This window comes from Saccopteryx leptura, chromosome 2 (genome assembly GCF_036850995.1).
Source record: "Saccopteryx leptura isolate mSacLep1 chromosome 2, mSacLep1_pri_phased_curated, whole genome shotgun sequence".
Lineage (NCBI taxonomy): Eukaryota > Metazoa > Chordata > Mammalia > Chiroptera > Emballonuridae > Saccopteryx > Saccopteryx leptura.
In genome coordinates, this window is record NC_089504.1 from 358,330,407 (window position 1) to 358,353,785 (window position 23,379).

At 49.6% G+C, this 23,379-nt stretch overlaps 2 protein-coding genes across 7 annotated transcripts; one reads left to right on the forward strand and one right to left on the reverse strand.

Moving 5' to 3' along the window:
• Positions 1–1,487: 1,487 nt before the first annotated feature.
• TRAPPC1 (trafficking protein particle complex subunit 1) lies at positions 1,488–3,047 on the reverse strand. Of its 2 annotated transcripts, none has more exons than XM_066364807.1 (4): positions 2,802–3,047; positions 2,656–2,669; positions 2,106–2,244; positions 1,488–1,833 (listed from the first exon to the last, which is right to left on the reverse strand). In XM_066364807.1, the coding sequence occupies exons 1-4, from the start codon at positions 2,898–2,900 to the stop codon at positions 1,705–1,707; spliced, it is 381 nt and encodes a 126-aa protein (XP_066220904.1). In that variant the 5' UTR covers positions 2,901–3,047; the 3' UTR covers positions 1,488–1,704. The 2 variants fall into 2 exon arrangements, with proteins under 2 accessions (XP_066220904.1, XP_066220903.1); XM_066364806.1 differs by having other exon boundaries at positions 2,599–2,669; positions 2,802–3,045.
• A 158-nt stretch (positions 3,048–3,205) lies between these two features.
• CNTROB (centrobin, centriole duplication and spindle assembly protein) lies at positions 3,206–21,219 on the forward strand. 5 transcript variants are annotated; one of them, XM_066364808.1, is made up of 20 exons: positions 3,222–3,366; positions 3,711–4,357; positions 6,323–6,407; positions 6,683–6,746; positions 7,221–7,377; positions 9,035–9,151; positions 9,370–9,486; positions 9,808–9,906; positions 11,463–11,699; positions 12,035–12,181; positions 15,179–15,312; positions 15,874–15,999; positions 16,217–16,379; positions 17,272–17,530; positions 18,572–18,726; positions 18,990–19,053; positions 19,229–19,399; positions 19,563–19,695; positions 20,371–20,443; positions 20,690–21,219. In XM_066364808.1, the coding sequence occupies exons 2-20, from the start codon at positions 4,085–4,087 to the stop codon at positions 20,813–20,815; spliced, it is 2,700 nt and encodes an 899-aa protein (XP_066220905.1). In that variant the 5' UTR covers positions 3,222–3,366; positions 3,711–4,084; the 3' UTR covers positions 20,816–21,219. The 5 variants fall into 5 exon arrangements, with proteins under 5 accessions (XP_066220906.1, XP_066220907.1, XP_066220909.1 ...); XM_066364811.1 differs by lacking the exon at positions 3,222–3,366 and adding an exon at positions 4,882–4,976 and having other exon boundaries at positions 4,329–4,357; XM_066364809.1 differs by having other exon boundaries at positions 3,206–4,357; positions 18,590–18,726.
• Positions 21,220–23,379: the final 2,160 nt, after the last annotated feature.

The following is a 23,379-nucleotide window of genomic DNA, read 5'->3' on the forward strand; positions in this document are numbered from 1 at the left end:
TGAGCTTCAAGAGGGTTATATCACAAATAAAACAATTATTTTGTTTTACAAACAGCCTGGACACATTTTCAGTTATCAACAGCCGCTATTGTCAATGCTACGATGCCACTTGATTCAGCACACTTGACCACAAAAATAACGAATTGTTTGACCTTGGGTGCGCACTGGCAAACTCCACCTAAATGAATATGGGTTTCACATCACCTCTAAATGTCAAACAGTTTATATCGAGTACAGATGAGTACAAAAGCTATAAATCTTTATAATGAAATTTTTTAAAAAAATAAAGAAGTATCGCCTGACCAGGTGGTGGCACAGTGGATAAAGCGTTGGACTGGGATGTGGAAGGATCCAGGTTCGAGACCCCAAGGTCGCCAGCTTGAGTGCGGGCTCATCTGCTTGAGCAAAAAAAGCTCACCAGCTTGGACCCAGGGTCGCTGGCTCCAGCAAGGGGTTACTCAGTCTGCTGAAGGCCCGCAGTCAAAGCACATATGAGAAAGCAATCAATGAACAACTAAGAAGTCGCAACACGCAACGAAAAACTGATTGATGCTTCTCATCTGTCTCCATTCCTGTCTGTCTGTCCCTGTCTATCCTTCTGACTCTCTCTGTCTCTATAAAAAAATAAATAAATAAATAAATAAATAAAGAAGTATCGCGAATTCATTTGACCAATTATTGGAAGTTATCCCTAGATTAGTCATATGCGGAATTCTTTTCTGCATATCACTATCTTCTTAAATATCTCGATTTCCAATAATCAAAGTCGCTTCCGCTTCTGAGTAGCTGAGATTTTAAAGTAGCGGAGAATATTAAAAAGTTAATTGCAGGCCGCATAAACTCATTACAAGGGCCGGATCCGACCTGTGGGCTGTATGTTGGCCATGCCTGGTCTAGTGACTGGCACCCAGGACAAAGCACAGGACAGCTCCCCATCCCAAAAGAATGAAGTATCTAGCCCGAAATGTCATTAGTGTTAAGAAATGTATGGTCGGGCCCTGGCCGGTTGGCTCAGTGGTAGAGCGTCAGCCTGGCGTGCAGGAGTCCCAGGTTCGATTCCTGGCCAGGGCACACAGGAGAAGCGCCCATTGCTTCTACACCCCTTCCCTTCTCCTTCCTCTCTGTCTCTCTCTTCCCCTCCTGCAGCTGAGGCTCCATTTGAGCAAAGTTGGCCTGGGTGCTGAGGATGGCTCCATGGCCTCTGCCTCAGGCGCTAGAATGGCTCTGGTTGCAACAGAGCAATGCCCCAGATGGGCAGAGCATCGCCCCCTGGTGGGCATGCCGGGTGGATCCCGGTCAGGCGCATGCGGGAGTCTGTCTGACTGCCTCCCCATTTCCAACTTCAGAAAAATACAAAAAAAAAAGAAAAAAGAAACGTATGGTCAAAGCCTCTGCCAGGTTCTGGGAATGTGGCCCCCCTGGTTCATGCCCACATGAGTGGGGCAGGGCCCCAGACCAACCACCCAAACTGACACGCTCAAACTGCAGAGGGTGACAAAGTTTATTCTGTACTTCTCCCGGCATCTGGTAGAGGATAAAACTGGAGAGAGGACCTGGTTTGGAGGTGACAGGGAGGGCATCAGGGTGGGTTGCCAAAGGGCTTTAGGAGTTGGAGGGGCAGGCAGTAGGGCCCTCAGACGAAACAGGTTAGGAAGGCCCCAGGCAGGCAGATATCCTCCTGAGGGCTGAGGTAGGGTGCTTCCTTCAGCCAGCCCTGGCAGAGAAAAAGGGCAGAGAGCGAACGTAGGAGTCCAGTCGGGAGCGGAAGAGTTCACTTTGTACAGTTTGGCCCAGCGGGCACAGGGGGTTCTTCACCACCAGCTCCACGTACAGCTACAGAGAGGGAGGGTGTTAGAGCCAGGCCTTGGCCACTTCTTGTTTCCAACTTCAAATCTAGTATAACCTCAGGGGCGTGTGAACGAATGCACAGGGATCAAGGGCTGGGAGGAAAACCCTCCTTGAGGGAAAACTGGTAGTGGGAAATTCTGACTTCAATACAGATACAATACAGGAGGTTCCTGGCAGGGAATCTGAGGGAGTCTTGGGGTTCTAGTGGCCATGGCTGTTGAGGAGCTTTGGGGGAAGGGTCCCGGGCTGGCACTGACCGCACTGTAAATGTGATGCAGCACATCTCGGATGGGTCCCACGCCCAAGTCAGTATTCATGACAACCTTGATCCCAGTGGGCGTCTCGTAGTAATGGAGTTTGTAACGGCTAGTTTGGAAGGCCAGAAAGCCATCCTTCCTGCAGAGATGAGAAAGATGTTAAGGAATGCGAGTGGAATCTCTCCCCAAAGAGACTTCTAATCCTCTCTAGGTCGAATCCCTTTTCTCTAAACATGTTTGTAGGAGACTGGCTGAATAAAGGCGCTTCCCATCACCCCCAACAGCCCCCCCTCCCGATTTAGTACCCCAAACCCAACCTCTCTCTACCGTCAGATCTTCCCCACCGCAGCTGTTTCCAGCTCTTGCACTCTCGCTCCGGATTCAGCTTCCCCTCTCTGGGGGCCAAGTGCCCCTCCCACTCCAGAAAGTTACCCCCACCCTAAAATTCCCAAGGCTAGTTCTCCTTCCCTCCGTATTTCCTGACTCCGCGTACATGTCTAGCGGAGACATCTTGCTGACAAACGAACGGATAGAGAAGAGCATCCCGTACATTAGCTTGAACTCCTGGAGGGAGAGGGGCAGAGTTAGCTCTCGATTGTTGGAGACGGGTCAGGGGTGGGAACGAACCAGGGTTTGCAGGGGGTGGGGGCTGAACTGGGACTGTGTGCTGGAGATGCTCGGGGGACCTCTTGTCACCTCTTCCTTGGGGATCCCCGCTTGCTTCTTGCGGTGCCACTCGCTGTAATGCAGACACACTCCATTTCGGTCAAACAGGTACAGGTTGTGGACAGTCATCTTCAGAGCACTGTGAGTCTTGCTCTGGGGACCGCCCACCCTTCGTAAGTTCCAATTTTCTGTCTGGATCCCTCTAATCCGGCGGGGTCCCCTCCCCCGAGCTCACCGGAACTGCTCCGAGTGCCGGTCTCTAGATACTTCCGGTTTCCGCGGAGCCCCGCCCCACCGGGTCCTCACGCGGCAGGGGAGCAATAACTGCTTCCGGATACCGCTCTCAGCCGATTCGTGGTTATCAGGCCGCGCACGCGCGTCCAGGTTCCCGGGCTCCAGAAGCTAAGAGATGCTGCGGATCCCGGCCGGTGACGTCATCGAGACGAGCGGGGCGGGGCTTTGGGCGATGGGCGGGCGGCTGCCAACGGTTTTGAGTGTAGGGAAGCGAGGGGGAGGGTTGCTCTTGGATCCCGACTCGGGCGAAGGGGCTATCCATTGTCCCCACCTTGACAAGTTGAGGGGCTGAGGACTGGAGGTGTGGGCTAGTCGGACCTGGGTGATCGGGGTAGAGCATCTCAGGCAAGGTTTGAGGGCGGCGTGCTCTTTAGGGCTGTTCTGAGGATATGACTGTTTGCAAAGTTTCTTTGGGGGTAGTAGGAAGGGAGGGGTTCTAGGGAGCCTTGCCATGGCCTTCTTGCTAGGAGGAGTTCGAGGGGGTATACGGTAGGGTTGACCCTGGGTAGAGCGGTGCAGTGGGCAGAGGGGCGCGGGGAGGTGGGGAGCGGGACGTTCCCACCTCTCTGAGACTGGAGCCAGTTGAGGGGCAAGTGAGGCAGCCGGACGGAAATTGGGCCCCTGTTGGGTTTGGGTTTGTTTCAGTTTGTGCGTTCCGGGTGTGAGAACTTAAGAGCTGAGTTGATCTCCGACTTGCAGCACGCCAATGAACTGCGGTGACGCTTCTGCCGGGCCGTAGGCTTCTGCTCCCACCCACTCCTGGCTGCACCCTCCTTCTCCAGTTTGTAGGAGCCCTGGAAAGAAATGCTCTTGCTTTCTCCCATGACCTGTAGTACCGGTGGGAACTTCTCCTCTAGCCAGAAAGCCTCCATACCCTTATTCACCGAGTTTCCTTGGCTTGGAGCCTTCCTTCTTTCTCCCAAATCTTCCTTCTCTGTGTATTTCCACCCCTGAGTTCTCCTAAAACAGAACCAGGAGTTCCCAGTTCTGCTGTCTCTAGTTGTCTCATTCCTGTACTCATGGAGATATCAGCTACCAGCCCCAGTTCACCTCTCCGGGCCAAGGATCTCCTGAGTGATTCATCAGAAGCTGCTGGGCTGAACCAAGTGTCCTCCGAGGTGACCTCCCAGCTCTATGCTTCTTTGCACCTCAGTCGTCAGGCTGAAGCCACAGCCCGAGCCCAGCTGTTTATGCCCTCCACCTCCCTCCCGCCTCATGAGGGGTTAGACAGCTTGGCCCAAGAGCTGAGTCACAGTTTGTCAGTCGGATTGGAGAACAACTTGAAGAAAAAGGTGAGGGAGGTGTGTCTGGGGGACCTCTAGGGCAGGGGTCGGGAACCTTTTTGGCTGAGAGAGCCATGAACACCACATATTTTAAAATGTAATTCCATGAGAGCCATACAACGACCCATGTACGTTACACATTATCCAATAAAAATTTGGTGTTGTCCCGGAGGACAGCTGTGATTAGCTCCAGCCACTCACAACCATGAACATGAGCGGTAGGAAATGAATGGATTGTAATATATGAGAATGTTTTATATTTTTTCATTTTTTCATTTTTATTTATTCATTTTTAGAGAGGAGAGAGAGAGGGAGAGAGAGAGAGACAGAGAGAGAGAGAGAGGAGAGAGAGACAGAGAGAGAGAAGGGGGGAGGAGCTGGAAGCATCAACTCCCATATGTGCCTTGACCAGGCAAGCCCAGGGTTTCGAACCGGCGACCTCAGCATTTCTAGGTCGACGCTTTATCCACTGCACCACCACAGGTCAGGCCTGTTTTATATTTTTAACGTTATTCTTTTTTTTTTTATTAAAGATTTGTCTGCGAGCCAGATGCAGCCATCAAAAGAGCCACAAGTGGCTCGCGAGCCATAAGTTCCTGACCCCTGCTCTAGGGTCTTGGAATTGAGGGTAATAAAAAAAGAAAAAAAGCTCAACTGAGATTTGAACTATTGTTGGATTGCAAATTCCTTTTAAGTGCAGTCAGTCATGCTTGTTTCTGGGAGCAAGTGTTTGCGAGGGAGAGAGACTGGCTGGGACACCATAATTTGGGAAGTTGGGAAACTTCCCAGTTATTTCTTTGTCAGAGATGCCTGTGTTGAGGGACATGTTGCTGTACTCTGACTGGGATTTAGGGACTGGGAGTGAGGATAAAATTTCTTCATCCTAAGAGGTAGCCAAGGACTTAAGGATAGCAGCAAAATATGCTAAAATCCTTCCAGCTCAAAACTCTTTTGATTGTATGGTTCAAAATTAGGCATGTAGACCACTAAAACATAGATGAATCCATTGCATATGTTACAGAGAAGGTAGTTATTAGTGTTGCATAGGAAAGGTCTGATAACCAGTTTGCAGACTGGTTATGTCTTCCAGAATTTGAGAAACTGACAGCCTTGGGTTACTCAGTCTTTATGCAGGGTAAGAGCAAATTGCTCTTTTTTAAAACAATTTTTGGCCCTGGCCGGTTGGCTCAGTGGTAGAGTGTCGGCCTGGTGTGCGGGGGACCCGGGTTCGATTCCCGGCCAGGGCACATAGGAGAAGCGCCCATTTGCTTTTCCACCCCCCCTCCTTCCTCTCTGTCTCTCTCTTCCCCTCCTGCAGCCAAGGCTCCATTGGAGCAAAGATGGCCCAGGCGCTGGGGATGGCTCCTTGGCCTCTGCCCCAGGCGCTAGAGTGGCTCTGGTCTCGGCAGAGCGACCCCCCCCCCCCGGAGGGGCAGAGCATTGCCCCCTGGTGGGCAGAGCATCGCCCCTGGTGGGCGTGCCGGGTGGATCCCGGTTGGGTGCATGCGGGAGTCTGTCTGACTGTCTCTCCCCGTTTCCAGCTTCAGAAAAAAACAAAAACAATTTTTAAATTATTTATTCATTTTAGAGAGAGAGAGAGGGAGGAGGGGGGAGGAGCAGGAAGCATCAACTCCCATATGTGCCTTGACCAGGTAAGCCTGGGGTTGTGACCAGGTGACCTCAGTGTTCCAGGTTGACGCTTTATCCACTGTGCCACCACAGGTCAGACCAAAATTGCTCTTTAGTTGGCAAGAATCTTCACCATTCTTGTCTTAATGTGCCAAATTATCTGCACTACCTGTCTGGCTTCTGTACACATTTAAGGTTCTGACCCTTATTTGGCCAGTTCTCTTGTTCTTGCTTTTCCAGGTGCAGGAGTAAAATTTCTTGGGTTTTAGGGGGTACTGGATGCCATCTACCCTCACAGTAGGTAGAACATAGATTCTTCTGATTTCTATGTTGCTTTTTTCCTAGGATGGTTCCAAGCATATCTTTGAGATGGAAAGTGTTCGTGGCCAACTCCAAAGCATGCTCCAAACCTCACGTGATACAGCCTATCGTGAGTGCCTCCCTTCCCTATAAAGGAGAACTAGATTAAAGGGGAGGGAGAAAGCAGAGAGAGGAAGCGGGGTGCGAGGGGAACCTAGACCTCTAAGACAGGATTTCAGGAGGAAACCTCGAAACCTCCGGTTCTTTGGGAGAGGGGCTGGAGGAGTGAGTGAAGTAGAAAGGGAGGCTTTCTGCTCTTCTCCTTCCCGTGATCTTTTTCCTGTCCTTACCTGACCCTGGCTGAGGGGTCCCTCTGGCTCTGAGTGGGGGATCCTCTTACTCTAGGTGCTGTCTCAGAGAGACGGGAGGAAGACTCATTTGACAGTGACAGCACAGCCACCTTGCTTAAGTGAGTTCTTGGGATTCTTCTAGCTTGCTTGTTTTCTTGGAAAGCCGAGTGTTCTGTTCCTTAGTTCTCCTTTTACTGCTGTTGTACCTCTTAAGTCCCAAGTGACTAAAAGTCACTTAGCTTTTAGTTTTTATCCTTTCTCTCCTATCTTCTATCCCCTTTACTCCTTCAGGAGCAAGGGCCTCTGCTGCCTCGTACCTGGCCTTCTCCCAGCCTCTAGTCCTCCTCCCAGAAGAGTTAGCTTGCTTCTGCTGAGACTTTTACCACGGGGACTGTGGCATAGAGGAAAGAGCAAAATGGAGTGAATCACAGAACCGTGTGCTACTTATGGCTCCATCATTACCTAACCTAAAGACTTCAGCCAAGTCTCTTGCCCTTTCTGAGTTTCCATTTCCTCATTTGTAAAATGTCACGACTGGACAATTGGGCCTCAAAAGCTTTCCCAACCCTAATATCTCTACCCGATTTGCTCAGCACCCAGCCCCTGCAAGACTTGTCTCCATCTAGCTCAGCCCAGGCCCTGGAGGAGCTGTTTCCCCGCTACACCAGCCTTCGGCCAGGACCCCCGCACAACCCCCCGGGTTTTCAGGGCCTGAGAGATGCGCTGGATTCGGAGCATACCCGTCGCAAGGTGAGATGCAAAGGCTCCCTTTTTTTTTTTTTTTTACAGAGACAGAGTCAGAGAGAGGGATAGACAGGGACAGACAGACAGGAACGGAGAGAGATGAGAAGCATCAATCATTAGTTTTTCATTGCGCGTTGTAATACCTTAGTTGTTCATTGATTGCTTTCTCATATGTGCCTTGACCTCAGGCCTTCAGCAGACCGAGTAACCCCTTGCTTGAGCCAGCGACCTTGGGTTCAAGCTGGTGGGCTTTTGCTCAAACCAGTTGAGCCCGTGCTCAAGCTAGTGACCTCGGGGTCTCGAACGTGGGTCCTCTGCATCCCAGTCCGATGCTCTATCCACTGTGCCACTGCCTGGTCAGACAAAGGCTCCCTTTTGAAAGCAGGAAAGGTTAGAAATAGGGCAGAGGGTTACGGGCCAGCAAGCTGGGACTTGGCTCAAATGGCTCCTCAGGGGCCTTCGTTCACTGTCCTATGTAAAACGACACACCTCCCTTCCCGGTATTCATTACTCTGTTATTTCCTTCATATAGCTCATCACAGTCTGATATATCTTGCTTGTCTTGCCCTTCTATTTTTTTTTATTTTTTTATTTTTTATTATTATTATTTTTATTTTTTTATTTTTATTTTTGTATTTTTCTGAAGCTGGAAACGGGGAGAGACAGTCAGACAGACTCCCACATGTGCCCGACCGGGATCCACCCGGCATGCCCACCAGGGGCGAAGCTCTGCCCACCAGGGGGCGATGCTCTGCCCCTCTGGGGCGTCGCTCTGCCGCGACCAGAGCCACTCTAGCGCCTGGGGCAGAGGCCAAGGAGCCATCCCCAGCGCCTGGGCCATCTTTGCTCCAGTGGAGCCTTGGCTGCGGGAGGGGAAGAGAGAGACAGAGAGGAAAGGGGGGGGTGGAGAAGCAAATGGGCGCTTCTCCTGTGTGCCCTGGCCGGGAATCGAACCCATGACTCCTGCGCTACCAGGCCAACGCTCTACCACTGAGCCAACCGGCCAGGGCTGTCTTGCCCTTCTAAAACCTAAGCTCCATGAGGGTTCCTAAAGTTTAGAATATATCTAATACATAGAAGCACTCCATAAGTGTTTGGTGAATGAACAATGAACTTGGTTGGCTTGTACAAAGGCTTTATAGCTGTTGTTGTATTGAACTTTATCTCCCTGAATCACAGCCTGTCTGAAGAGGGAAGAAAGAGTGACAAGGCAGAAGAAAAGAACTATTGGTTGTGTTGTCATTTTTGGACCCTTTCTTTTTCTGTTTTCAACTCCATGGGCATGAATGAAAGGCTTTCGCCTTTATCCTTGCTGTGTTTAATCGTTGTGTTCAATGGGCTTATTAAGGCAGGAGTAACCTTCTACTCTGCAGCATGGGCTGCTGTATCCCTGCCACAAGGTCCATGAAAATTTTTCTCAGGAGATCCAGGGAAAGGGAAAACCTGGAAGCTAAGCCCCCACTTTCTGAGATGGTAGAGGAAGGTGTTGGAGGTCTCAGGCCTTAACATTCCTGTTCCAGAATTCCTGATTCTCCTCCAAACCTGTTCTGTTCTTGGGACTCAGCCTTCCTGTCTCCAGCCCATTTCTCCCTAGAGGAACTGAAAAGTTTGGTGCTTTGGACACACTGAGGATGGCAATACTCAGTTTTCTCATCCTTCCCAGCACTGTGAGCGCCATATTCAGAGCCTGCAGACCCGAGTGCTAGAGCTTCAACAACAGCTGGCTGTGGCTGTGACTGCTGACCACAAGAAAGATATCATGATTGAACAACTGGACAAGGTGCCAGGCTAGTAGCAGAATGTGGTGGGTCTCTCCATTGGGGGCCCCAAGGCATGGTAAACGGGGTGGCCAACCAATATCTCTTTGTTCATGCTAGGGCTGGGGCAAGGGCTGGGTTTACTGACTGCGAGGAGAAGGTAGCTGTTGACCCTGTCCCCGTGGGCAGAAAGAAGGCAGAGATATTATTTTGAAATTTCCTCTGACTTTCCTCTCCTGAGACCCTGGCCCGTGTGGTGGAGGGTTGGAACCAGCACGAAGCCGAGCGCACCGAGGTGCTTCGGGGACTCCAGGAAGAACGCCAGGCAGCCGAGCTCACTAGAAGCAAGCAGCAAGAGGTGGGCAAGGTGGACTCTAGAGTGTTAGAACTTAGGTCACGGACTGCTAGGATGAAGGGGGCAGACATGGCTCCGGAATTAGGGTTCCTAACAGATCGATCTCAATCTCGCAGTAGCTGCCTGACAGTTCTCTCCTATCTCTGCTCCCTCCACTGTTAATGTTGTCAAACTTGCATCGTTGATGTCTTCCCTGCTTTCCCTATACCGTGAATAGGCCCTCAACTCATTCAGTTAACTCTTAGTTTTAAAGTTTACATTGTTAATGCTTTTTGAAGAGATTCCCCTCAGTTCCTCTTTCCTGTGTGCCCTTCTCCTTGAAAGACAGTAACCCGCCTGGAACAAAGTCTTTCTGAGGCCATGGAGGCCCTCAATCGCGAGCAGGAACGTGCCAGACTACAGCAACGGGAAAGAGAGACACTGGTGAGCATGCTGGGCTGGGTTCATTCCAGTCGAGGCTGTTAGGTTAATTACTTCTAGAGGGCTGTGGGCTGTTGGTGGATTGTGGGAGTTCATAACTTTAGTTGCCCCAGGGAAGTATTTCCCAGAGTGTGTTCTTAGAACACTCGTTCTGTTAGATACACTACAAAAAGGCCTCTGCCACCAAGTCAGTTTGAGAGACTGCAAATTATATCTTCATTAGAATCTTCTGGGGAATTATTTAAAAATATAGATTTCTGGGACCCATCCCCAGAGGATTTGATTCTGATATGTGGTGGGGATTTTTTTTGTTTGTTTGTTTGTTTGTTGTTGTTTTTTACAGAGACAGAGAGAGTCAGAGAGAGGGATAGACAGGGACAGACAGACAGGAATGGAGAGATGAGAAGCACCAATCATTAGTTTTTCGTTGCACGTTGCAACACCTTAGTTGTTCATTGATTGCTTTCTCATATGTGCCTTGACCGCGGGCCTTCAGCAGACCGAGTAGCCCCTTGCTTGAGCCAGTGACCTTGGGTCCGAGCTGGTGAGCTTTGCTCAAAACAGATGAGCCCGCGCTCAAGCTGGCGACCTCGGGGTCTGGAACCTGGGTCTTCCGCATCCCAGTCTGATGCTCTATCCACTATCTCACCGCCTGGTCAGGCTATGGTGGAGTTTTGATTCAGATATATGGTGGGATTTGAGAACCTAAATATTTTCAGAAATTTCCTAGGTGATTTTGTTCTGTCTGGTCTAGGGCATAGCCAGAAAGGTATGGAATGAGACTCATTCAAGTTTCTTATTGCTAAAATGATAAGGTGATTACCCATATGAATTAGTAGCCAGGTTTGAAACTTGTTACATGCATGACACATGCTACATACATGCTGGTACTTATAATCTTAACAGGCTACAAGTAACAGTGTTGATGATGGCTGCTGGTTGGCTAGTACACGATGGTAGGCTGGGTTTTCTATTCTTTGTGGAATTTCTCATTTTTTGTGGGGGGTTTTTTGTTTTGTTTTTTAGTTTATTGGTTGATCTTAGACAGAGAGGGAGAGAGAAACATTCATTTGTTGTTCCAGTTGGTTGTGCATTCATCGGTTGCTTCCTGTATGTGCCCTACCAGGGATCAAACCTGCAACCTTGTCATTCCGAGATGATGTTGTAACCAACTGAGCTGGTTAAATGATGTTGATAGCTATTGTGTATTGAGTACTTCCTGTGTGCCAGACACTGTGCTAAATGCTTCACATTCATTTTTTACTCTTATCTTTACAAGGCATACCTAATATTTTGCCTGTCCATGTTACGGATAAGGATGTGTACCTAAGATCACATAGTAAATGACAGAGCTAGGATTCAAACTTGAGAGTTGAACCAGACTTACCTCTTTCTGGGACAGAAACTCTTACCTATGATATTATATTCCTGTGGGCTTGTCAACTTCTGTGTTATTAATGTAGATTATTTTCAGCCAGCACATTGTATGGTGGTGAGGGGGTAGATGGCTGGTCTCTTCAGGGCATGCTGACAGTCTGGGTTTTCTCCTGGGTCTGTAGGAAGAGGAGAGGCAAGCTCTGACCTTGCGCTTGGAGCTCGAGCAGCAGCAGAGCCGGGCCCTGCAGGAAGAACGAGATGACGCCTGTGCTCGCCAGCTCAGTGAGCGTCGGCAGTTGGAGAGCCTGCAGGTTTCCCTAGAAGAAGAACGGCAGGCCTGGGCCCAGCAAGAGCGCCAGCTGAAGGAACGCCACCAGGCCCTGCAGGAGGAGAGCCAGGCTCAGCTGGAAAGGGAAAAGGTAAAAGGGGCAGCTGAGGAATGAGGAACCGATGGAGGGCAAAATAATGTAATGAGATGGGATGTCAGAATATGGGGGTAGGGGTGGGATGGAGAGTGAGAAACTATATGTGGGAGACAACACGGAGAGTGTAGGGCTGGCTAGAAGGGCTTGGGACACTAAATACAAAGAAGACCAGAGAGTAGAAGTAAACAGAGGCTGGGAACTAGGTCCATGTGAAGAGAGGGCAAGGAGGCTTGGCTTTTAGAGTAAGGGGGGCGCAGAACGAATTGGGGGCTAGAGGTCATCAGGAGACTGGAAGTCACGTGGGCTTGAGTGCGACCTCCCTTCCTCAGGGGAACACGCAGAGGGAAGCCCAGACAGCGCGGAAGGCCCAGGAGCACCTGGCATTGCTTCAGGCTGAGGTGCAGCGGCTGGAAGGGGAGCTGGACACAGCTCGGAGGGAGAGAGATGCCCTGCAGCTGGAAATGAGTTTGGTGCAGGTGAGCAGGGGGAGAGGGGGAGAGGGGTGACCTTTCGGGAATCAGGGCAAACGCATCTCTAATTAGAATTTTGACTTTTCTGGGCTTCTGCTTTTATGTGTAAATGGATGTTAAGGACAAATTAATAAGTTTCTAAGAGCAAGTTAATCTGAGAGACTTTTTCCCTTATTAACGGTTGACTTAAGGAGACGCTCAGTTTCTGGGTTAGACCAGTGTTTGAGCAATCACACCCTTTTCACCTAGCCCAACTGAGTGGAGGGCTGACCCCATGGAAACGAATGGATTGGCGTCCTGCCAGCGGTGCACAAGGGTTCCCTTTCCCCACATCCTCATCGACACTTGTTTGGAGGAGTGAGGTGGAATCTCAGTGAGGTTTTAATTTGCATTTCTCTAATGATTAGTGATGTTGAGCATCTTTTCATATGTCTATTGGCCATCTGTATGTCCTCTCTGGAGAAATGTCTATTCAAGCCCTATGCCTATTTTTTAATTGGATTGTTATTTGTGTGTTAAGTTGTATGACTTCTTAATATATTTTGGATATTAATCCCTTAACTGATGTATCATTGGCAAATAACTTCTCCCATTTAGTAGGTTGTCTTGTCTTTTTTTTTTCTATGCTTTTCTTTCCTGTGCATAAAGTTTTAGCTTGATGTAGTCCCATTTGTGTATTTTTTTCTTTTGATTCCCTTGCCTGAGTATATATATCAAATAAAATATTACAATGAGCAATGCCCATGCTTTTCTCTAGGAGCATATGGTTGTAGGTTTTACATTTAAGTCTTTAATACATTTTGAGTTTATTCTTGTCTATGGTGTATGAAGGTGGTCTGGCTTCATTTTCTTACATGTGTTTGCCCAGTTTTGCCAACACCATTTATTGAATAGCCTGTCTTTATTCCATTGTATGTTTTTGCCTCCTTTGTCATACGTTAGTTGAACCACATAGGCACGGGTTCGTTTCTGGGCTCCTTATTCTGTTTTATTGATCTGTGTATCTGTTTTCATGCCAGAACCATGTTGTTTTGATTACTATGGCCTTGTAGTATAGTTTTTGAAAGAATTTAGGTTATTGTGAGATTGTGGTATGATTGGGACGTATTTGGGAGAGGTGAGGTAGGTGGGTGTTGGGAGCACATGAGCGGCTTTGGCAGCCATTTTAAGCAGCCATAACACTATTTTTTAGGCAGTTAGGGCATTTGAAGGGTTTCAAACAAGGGAATAAATTGAACATTTTTGTATTTTGGGATTTTCACCCAGCTATGAGGCAGAGGATCTACTGGGGCCAAAGTGGGAGAGGGTAGAGGGTGGAATAGAGGCAGGGAAGTCAATTAGACTTGAAATAATATTGAATTAATGTGTGTTTCCATGGAGAATGGTACCATTAAACAAGGCAAGAAATATTTTTTTATTTTTATTTATTTTTAAGATTTTATTTATTCATTATAGAGAGGGGGGAGAGAGAGAGAGAGAAGGGGAAGGAGCAGGAAACATCAACTCCCATATGTGCCTTGACCAGGCAAGCCCAGGGTTTTGAACTGGCAACCTCAGCGTTTCCAGGTTGACGCTTTATCCACTGCGCCACCACAGGTCAGGCCAAGGCAAGAGATATAATAGGGACAGAAGGTTTGAAGGTAAAAAATTAAATGAGCTCAGTTTGGATGTATTGTTTTTGAGGTGATCCAAGTAGAGCTATTTATTAGAGTATTGGGTATATGGACTTAAAGCCTGGAAGAATGGTCTAGGGCTCTAGGCTAAAGAGAGAGAGATTTAGAAAGTGTCTTAAGGTATAAATGGTAGCACAAAACATGACCTGAAGGCCAAACATTTATTAGAGGCGTGTTAAAAGCATCAGTGAGCAGAGTAGCAGAGTGTTAGTGAATGGTCAAAGAAGGCTGCGGACAGAACTCAGGAAAGCAGTCAGCCTCTCTGGGCAGGCAGAAGGGAACGCTCTGGTCGGGCTGGGAGCTGGCAGACAGAACGAGAGGGAGAGCGAGAGTGCGGAGCTGGAAGCGTCACGGGAGCTGAGGGAAAACGGTTTCCAAGGGAAGGAGGGTATGGGTCGCAGCAGAGTCACATACAACTGAGAAATCACCACTTTGAGTTTAGAAGTTAAATTCTGATGAGGCAGTATAGGTAGAAATCAGATTTCAGTGAGTGGAAAGAGGAGTGTGAGGTGAGAAAATAGAGAGAATGGAGAGAACGACAGACTGATTCTGCTTTCAGAGGAAGGGATGCTGACATTTATCAAGCGTTGACTGGCTTTCAGGTACTGTTATCAGACACGTGGAACAGATTAGACTGTTCTACCTAACATTTCTTTTGGTTAAAAAAATATGTGTATTTTGTCGAGAGTCATCTTCGTCTCTGTGTACAAAGAAGGTGTGAGTCCCTCGTGATCTGAAAGAAAAGGGACCCTCTTTCACTCCTTGTGGCAGAATTCTTGTTCTTCATCCCTTGGGTGTATGAAGGCAGATGTTGGCACGTGGATTTCTTGTCTACGTCCTATCCCCCATCATCTTTTTTATTTTATTATTATTATTATTTTTTTTTTGTATTTTTCTGAAGCTGGAAACGGGGAGAGACAGTCAGACAGACTCCCGCATGTGCCCGACGGGGATCCACCCAGCAAGCCCACCAGGGGCGACGCTCTGCCCACCAGGGGGCAATGCTCTGCCCCTCCCGGGTGTCGCTCTGTTGAGACCAGAGCCACTCTAGCGCCTGGGGCAGAGGCCAAGGAGCCATCCCCAGCGCCCGGGCCATCTTTGCTCCAATGGAGCCTCGGCTGCGGGAGGGGAAGAGAGACAGAGAGGAAGGAGAGGGGGAGGGGTGGAGAAGCAAATGGGCGCTTCTCCTGTGTGCCCTGGCCGGGAATCGAACCCGGGACCTCTGCACGCCAGGCCGACGCTCTACCACCGAGCCAAACGGCCAGGGCTCCCCCATCATCTTTTAACCCCAAACAGAACTGAGCCACTCCCCCGCCTTCCTTACCCCCAGGCCCAGTATGAAAGCCAGCGGATCCAGCTGGAGTCGGAACTGGCCGAGCAGCTGGAGCAGCGGGTGACAGAGCGGCTGGCGCAGGCGCAGGAGAGCAGCCTGCGGCAGGCAGCCTCCCTGAGGGAGCAGCACAGGTGCTTGGGGCTCACTGGGTGCTGCGTCTCCTCGGCCACACAGGTGTTGTGAGTGCCCAGCCCATGTCCTCTCTGACCCCTTGATCACTTTCCGCCGTGCTGGCTGCCATCACTGAGGACCCGAGTTCGTCGCCCCCACGTGGAACCAGAGCGCTTGAAGATTTTCATCCCGGAGGGAGGAGCCCCCACCAACAGCTGATCTGCACAGGAACATGAACTTTCCAGCTCCCTCGCCCTGATGGGGACAATGCTGAGATGTGACCTGCACCATCTCCAGAGCTGTCCTAGCGGATTGAGCCTCCTTCCATCTCACTCTCACTTTCCTCTCACCCTGTCAGATTGTCCCTGGAAACGCTTTTTAAATGAGTCATTTTCCTGTAAATCTTTATCTCAGCCTCTGCTCTCTGCCCGTCCTGAGACAGCAGCTTTGCCCCCACCTTTCCTGAGCCCGCTGTGCACGCCAGGCCGGCTGCCTGCAGCTGGCTCTCGCCTGCTCTCGTTCTGACGTTCTCTGGTGACTTGTTCTCAGATTCAGCTCTCTCTTCTCACCTGTCCTCTTAGGAAGCAGCTGCAGAACCTGAATGAGCAGCACCAGCAGGAACTGTCCGCGCAGGTGGCTCAGTTCAAGGTGGACGCGGCAGAACGAGAGGAACGGCAGCGGCAGGTGGTTCAGGACTATGAGCTCAGGTGCGGGGCCTGGAGCCTCTTCAGCCTCGGTCCCTTTCTTGTGCATGGAGCCCAGACTGGGCGTGCTGAAGAGCGCCCCCTTCGTACGCCTGTCCTCTTCTACTTCAGCCCCGACTCCATTCAGAATTTCCAGTCTGACTTGCCGCTGTGGTTCCTTTTATTCCCCGTCTTTGCTTTCTCCAGGGCTAGCTGTGTCAGCTCTCCGGTCTCTTTTCAGATTGGCCCGGGAGCAAGCGCGAGTGCGGGACCTGCAGAGCGGGAACCGGCAGCTGGAGGAGCAGCGGACCGAGCTGGTGGAGCGGCTCCAAGCCATGCTGCAAGCCCACTGGGAGGAGGCGAGCCAGCTGCTGGGCGCCTCTGCCCTGCCTCCTAACCCCCCAGTAGGCATCACCCCTCAGCTAAGCTGCTCAGAGTATTTGTTTAGGTTTCTTCTTTGCAAATCTAGCTTTCTCCCAAGGGAAGTCCTAAGTTCAGGCCCTTGGACCTGCATTAAAAAAAAAAAAATCCATGGGCTTTCACAAAGAATAACTGTCTCATCAAAAGCAATCTTTTTCTCTGCAGCCATAGCTCACCCAGACTGGCCACCATGCACTGGGTCTGACTCTTCTCCCAGCCCAAGGAACACATGGTACTAGTTTTGCCAAATGGTAGTTCAATTATGCTGTTAAGGGACAAAATTGTTGCTAAGTCCTGTCCTAGAGTAGGGTTGAGTCTCACCTGTGGCCCGTCTTATGTTGTTGTCATCTCCAGCTTCCCTCTTTTAATTATGAAATTTTCCTTATTAGCTAAAATGTTTTTTGGAATAGATAGTAATATGCTCATAGTAAGAAAAGAAATCCAAACAGTTGAAAAAGATACACAGGGAAAAGTAATCTTCATCCAGTATCTGCGCTCAGTCTCCCGGTTCCTCTCCCCAAAGCAGCCACTATTACTAGTTTTGCGTGCTCCACCTGCATATGGTATTCTTCTATACACTGTTGAATAATTTCTCATTTAAGTACTTAATAGGGGAATTTAAAATTTTTTCTATATTTTGCTTCTACAAACTGCTGCAATAAGTATCATTAATGTCTTTGTGCAAGTGTGTCTACAATTTCTAGAAATGGAATTGTAAGATTAAACATAAGCATTTTAAGCTTTGATAGATATTATCAAAACTTCTTTTAAGGAAGTTCTAGTAATTTGTAATGGTATTAAAGTGTCTGTACCATGTCTTGTCCCTTTAAGTGCACCAGGCTTTGACCCTCCTTTCTGCCCCTCTCCCGTGCCCAGGTCCCTGCCGCCTGCCCGTCTAGCCCTGGGCCTCAGGAACCGGAGAAGGGGGAGAGGAGGGCCTGGACTATGCCTCCCGTGGCTGTGGCCCTAAAACCCGTATTGCAGCAGAGCCGGGAGGCCAGGGACGAGCTGCCCGAAGTGTCAGCTGTTCTCTGCAGCCCCTCCCCAGATCTTAGCCTTCTGCTGGACCCCACTTTCCAGAGCCAGCATTCCTTCCAGCCCCTGGAGCCAAAGCCAGATCTCACTTCATCTTCAGGTAACTGGGGACAGACGTCACCGGGGCTCCCCTTTCATGCACTAATTGGCTCCCTCTTACCTAGCTTCTGTTCTGTCTGGGACTTGAGTATTTTAGTTTCCCAGATGTCCGAGTGCCCATAGGTTGCAAGGAGCAGAAAGTCAAGTTGGTTTGAATAAAGGGACTGAGGTCTCGTGGAAATGTGTTGTAGCTGGACCTGGCGAGAGCTGGGGTTTGGGCCCAGCAGCTGCTCCTCTGGGGGCTTGCTGGGGCTCTTGACCCCGCTCTTCCCCAACACCTGCTCCCGCTGTCAGTAGACGGCCCTCTCTCTCGCTCAGGGCCCAAGCTCTCATACTTGAGCTTGCACATGGATTTGACCAGCCCTGACCCTGATTTTAGCCAAGGCTCCAGATAACCTTATAAAGACCAGGTGTCTGTCTCTGAGGCCCAGCTCAGAGAGGCGATCTGATGGGCTGACAGCAACCCCTCGGATTGGCTCACCTTGGCAGCGGCCTCCAGCCCTGGCTTATCGTCTGCAGCTCACATGGATGAGATTGGCTCACCTTGGCAGTGGCCTCCAGCCCTGGCTTATCGTCTGCAGCTCACATGGATGAGGGTGCCCGGGTGGTGCCAGCCAGGTTGAATTAAGAATGAGGGATGGATTACATCACAATTTTAAACATTAAAATTATGTAAAAGTAAAAGTGAATGAGGGTACGTTCTGATGAAGAGACCAGAACATGCCTATTAGTCTGAATTAATATAATTCTGAATATTGGCTTCTGTTCTTGAAATCGTGTATAGTGGTATTTGCTTATTCGGAATCTGAGTACCCTCGTTTTCTCCTTCTGTCTACACTTTTTAGAATTCAGCTGTTCCATCTCTCCGTCTCCTTCGACTCTTCACTCTATTTTCATCTCCTGTTATTTTCTCAGTGCAGTGTCCCTCTTATCTGTAATAGGCCTCTCTTCTGGGCGTCGGTGAGTTGAGTTGTGGAGGAACGCCCCTCTCTATACACACGCACACGCACACACGCACACGCACGCACTTTTCGTCCTGCAGCTGAGGCGTTCTCCACAGCCGAGGCCTTCCATCCCAGTCACGGAGCAGAGCCGCCGTTCCCTGAGAAGGACCCGGGGCCTGACCGGGCAGGCTTCCTCAAGCCAGGGCCGCCTCCCTCTTCGCAGCTGGAGAGCCTCACGCACTTTTTGCACCAGGTGAGAGAGGGCCCACCCATCCCACCCTATTGTTTTCTCCCCTCCTTCATGTCCGTTCTCTACTCTAGGGGTCCAGGACTCTGGCTTCATCTCAGGACGAACGCTTTGTCCCAGTCTCTTCCTTTCCCGTCTTATCCCTATCTCATAAGTCTTTCCTGGACTTAGGCAGCCAGCCGTAGCTCCTAATCCCTCAGCCTCTCTTCCCTCAGATGCCGAAGTCTCTTTGTTGGGCCTGAGGGAACCTCACTCTCTTGTCCCCCCAGCTGCTGGAGACGGTACCCCAGAACAGTGAGAACCCCTCTGTTGACCTGTTGCCCCTGAAGTCTGGTGAGTGCCAGCTCTAAAGAAGGTTGGGGCGGGGCCTGGCAAAGGTGGTTGGGGCTTATCTGGGATGGATTTTTAGGAGCTGGGAAAGGTCACGAAGCCTAATTAAATCCAAGGGTAGGACCTCCTTGGCTCTTTGGCTCATTTCCTGATTCTCTGATCCCTTTCCTTTTGCTAGGTCCCCTGACGGTCCCATCCTGGGAGGAAGCCCCTCAAGTATCACGCCTCCCACCCCCTGTCCATAAGACTAAAGTGCCCTTAGCCGTGGCGTCTAATCTCCTCCGGGCCCATGAGCTTTCCTCTGCCCATTTACAGAGCAGGGGTCCCAGCAGCGGTGTCCCCGAGAGAGGTAAGCAGGTCCTGGTTTACTGGGGGGTGGGGGGAGTAAAAAGGGAAGGTGTGGGGTGTGGAGCCGGTACCTGGAAGGAAGGCCCTTCTGGGTTACTAGGGAGAGGGGTGAGGGCTAGGGAGGCGAGGTCTAGGCTGACGACCATTACTGATACGTCTCTCAGGTGGAGAGGGGCTCACTTCCTCGAGGCAGCTGATGGAGTTGTCACAGCTGTTACAACTGTACCAAGCTCGGGGCTGGGGGGCGCTGTCTGCTGAGGATCTGCTGCTCTGCCTGAAGAGTCTGGAGCATAGCGGGTACCAGCCCGGGAGGGGAGGGAGGAAGGACTAGACGGGCAGGTGAGCTGTGGCCAGGGAAACGGTCAGGCAGGGAGAGAGGGGGTGTACGTTGTCCCTTGAGTACTCTTGTGTCCTTTTCTGGAGAGAGTGAGGTCAGATGTAGATCAAGTCTCTTTCTACATCTCACTGCTCCTCACCTTTCTTTTGTCCTGTCCTTTCTACTTTTTGTCCTTCCCTTCTAAAAAAGTCTCTTCACCATGTCTTTCTACCTTCATTTTTTCTTCTTTACTCTGCAGCTTTTAACTCCAAATCCTAGGATTATGAATCCTAGTATAACTCAGTATTTTATTCCAGTAATATTTCCTCCTGTTTGATTCCAAATCTATCTTGTTTATTCTTTTACTTTTTAAAGATTCTATTTATTAATTTTTTTAAGAGAGAGAGATAAGGGGTAGGAGAGCGAGAAGCATCAACTCATAGTAGCTGTTTCTTGTCTGTGCCTTGACTGGGCAAGCCCAGGGTTTCAAACCAGCGACCTCAGCGTTCCAGTTCAATGCTTTATCCACTGCGCCGGCACAGGTCAGGCGTTTATTCTTATTCTTGAGACAGAATTGGGGAGTAGCTCTTCTATTCAGTGTTAGGGAGAGTCGGGGGAACTGCTCTCCCATTCTCATCCCTGGATTTGTATGGCAGGACTGACAGCCGAGGGGACAGTGTGCCCAGGAGGAGCGCTGATGCCCACCTGGGCGAGATCCCCCGGAAGGAGGTGAGCGAAGCAGGGCAGAGCAGGCGAGGTGGAGGGCTCTGGCTGACTCGCTCCTCTAGCTCTGCCCACCCGCTGGCGGCTCTGCTGTCCGAGCCTGACCCGTCCGCTTCCTGTGCTACGTTCTGTCGCGTAGTCACTCCTCTTGGCCGAACGATTCTGGTCCTCTCCGTGCATGACGCCTTTTCTCAGTGGGGTGGGAGGTGAGAGTACACAATGCTGACTTTTTTTCTTCTTCTTTCAACTCAGATTCCGTCCCAGGCTCTCGCTCGCCGCCTTGCCACAGTTCCTAAGACTGAAAAGCCTCCAGCACGCAAGAAAAGCGGGCACTCCACCCCTGGCAGCCTGAGGGGCCGGGCAGGAGTCTGGAGATGAGCCCTTGGTCTCTCTCCTCCTCTTTGTTCTCTTCTTGTTACTGTTTTAATAAATGCGTGATAGTCTCTCTTAGAGTCGTGACTCCTAGGAATTTGGCAGATGGAGGTTTTGTAGGGAACTACTTTGTAAAGAACCCTCCTTTTATTCTGTTTCAGTATGTTTTTATGTTATATTTCTGTATTCTATTCTGTGGGAAAAGATATGAAGACAGTCTATGGCTAGATTGGAGAAGTTTTAATGAACTAAATTTCAATGTTTTAAGAGTAAATGAAACCCATAGAATGATTAGCTCTGGTTGGTAGTGTAATTTTGAATGATTTTTATTTTCTGTGTACATTCCTATGTTTCCAAAATTTTCTAAAACAAGTATGTATTATTAATCAGAAAAAACAAACTTAATTAAAGAGTAAGTTATTTAAAGAGTTTGAGTACAAATTTGCTTGTTGGAGAGAGATTTCCTTTTAAGGGCAGATAATGATTTTGGATTGCATCAGTAGGATTCTGATAGACAGGGTTTTTAATCTTTTCTCTTATGGTTTTAATGTTATTTTTTAAAATTTATTCATTTTAGAGAGGAGGGGGGGGGGAAGACAGAGAGAGAGAAGGGGGGAGGAGCAGGAAGCATCAACTCCCATATGTGTCTTGACCAGACAAGTGCAGGGTTTTGAACCGGCGACCTCAGCGTTCCAGGTCGACGCTTTATCCACTGCGCCACTACAGGTCAGGCCTCTTATGGTTTTAAAACATGTATAAAAGACTAGAACACTTGCAAGAAAAGTAAAATCCATGATTATAAAAATTTCTATCCTAACACTCACCAAAATAAACAGAGAAACAGTATCAGTGGAGAAAATGACATCTATGTGAAACTGGGAAAGGCCCCACCTCACAGCACGGACACTGGAAAGCACACTGTAGGATGCAGATGGCACTGAAGGGCAGTGCCTTGGGACCCACATGTGGCATCCCAGCTCTGCAGCCATGCAGGGCGGCGGTGCCGCTGACTGCGGTGCTAGAAGGCCTGGTCCTAGGTGAGTGCTTGAGGGACAGAGTTCACTTGCTTCTCAGGGGCCCTTCTTTTTGCTCCTGAAGTATTTGGTTTGGTCCAGAACAGACATGGTAGGATATAGACTCACATAGTATTTCACATTAATAAATGTTTATGTCTTATTCCCTTCCACCTAAAAATAGTCTTCTAGCCCCCAGGAGAGGGGAGAGGGAAGGAGAGCCCGGCAGGTGTGTGGGTTCTCCTGCCCAGCCCTGACCAGGACAGCATGGGCACCAGTCTCACTCAGGACTGCTCCCGTGGCAAAGAGACAACACGCAAACTCATGCAAGAGTGGCACTTGGCTTGCGGGACTTTTCAAGCTCTGTCTCTTCACCCACCTATGGAAATATTTGCTTTTCTACTTTTTAACCTCAAGTGCATAAAACTGATTTGACCAAACTCTGTGACTTACAGCACAGTGTCATTATTGATAGGAGAGGGCTTTATACCATTTTTAAAAGCTGGCAAAATGAACACTCAGTCTTATCTCATTATCTCTTGGATTCTAGCTTGCCACCATCAGTCAGCATGCCCTACATTTTTCTTAACATTAAAGACAGTGTTGAGATGGTTCCCAGTTCTCCAGAACAGAATCAGAAAAGGGTACAGTGCTGACTTAACCATTTTGTGAGATAATTATTTTGACTTTTTGAAAATATGTTGTGCCCCATTAAAAGTCTGCTTCTGCCTGACGTGTGGTGGCGCAGTGGATAGAGCATCGTCCTGGAACACTGAGGTCGCCACTTTGAAACCCCGGGCTTGCTGGGTCAAGGCGCATACGAGAAGCAACTACTGTGAGTGGATGCTTCCTGCTCCAACCCCACCACCTTTTTCCTCTCTCTCTAGAAATCAATAAATGAAATCTTAAACAAACAAATAAAAACCAAATACCACCAAGGAGGCTGCGGAGGAGGAGAAAACCCACAAACACCCGCCCCCTCACCCAGTTTTTTTCCTCTATAATTGTCTTGGTACTATTCTGAGAGAAGAAAAAAATTAAAAGATTTTTGGAGCTCAGTAAAAGCTCTTATTTAGGCCCTGGTCGGTTGGCTCAGCGGTAGAGCATCGGCCCGGCATGTGGAGGTCCCGAATTCAATTCCCAGTCAAGGCACACAGGAGAAGCGACCATCTGCTTCTTCCCCCTCCACTCCCCTTCTCCTTCTCTCTCTTTCTCTCTCTCTCTCTCCTCCAACTGCCGCCATGGCTTGAATGGTTCAAGCAAGTTGGTCTCCGGTGCTGAGGACGGCTCCATGGCCTCTCTCAGGCGCTGATATAGCTTGGGTGCTGAGCAATCAGCAGTGGCCCCAGATGGACAGAGCATCCCCCCTGTAGGGGGCTTGCCCGGAGGATCCTGGTTGAGGTGCATGCAGGAGGCTGCCTCTCAATTAAAAAAAAAAAAAGCTCATATTTAGAGGAGGTGGGAACATCCTCTAAGCTCACGTTTCACTTGGTGTAGACAGGGTGTGATGTGAGAACTCCTGCAGCTACTTGGTGTTGATAGAGGCGGTTCGGGTGG

Coding starts and splice junctions, on each gene's coding strand:
- TRAPPC1 (XM_066364806.1), bottom strand. CDS start 2,900: ATGACTGTCCACAACCTGTACCTGTTTGACCGAAATGGAGTGTGTCTG. Junction 2,245..2,598: donor AAGATGTCTCCGCTAGACAT/GTACGCGGAGTC, acceptor TCATCTCTGCAG/GAAGGATGGCTTTCTGGCCT. Junction 1,834..2,105: donor TGCATCACATTTACAGTGCG/GTCAGTGCCAGC, acceptor CCCTCTCTGTAG/CTGTACGTGGAGCTGGTGGT.
- CNTROB (XM_066364808.1), top strand. CDS start 4,085: ATGGAGATATCAGCTACCAGCCCCAGTTCACCTCTCCGGGCCAAGGAT. Junction 9,487..9,807: donor CTAGAAGCAAGCAGCAAGAG/GTGGGCAAGGTG, acceptor TCTCCTTGAAAG/ACAGTAACCCGCCTGGAACA. Junction 16,380..17,271: donor CCCTGCCTCCTAACCCCCCA/GTAGGCATCACC, acceptor TCCCGTGCCCAG/GTCCCTGCCGCCTGCCCGTC.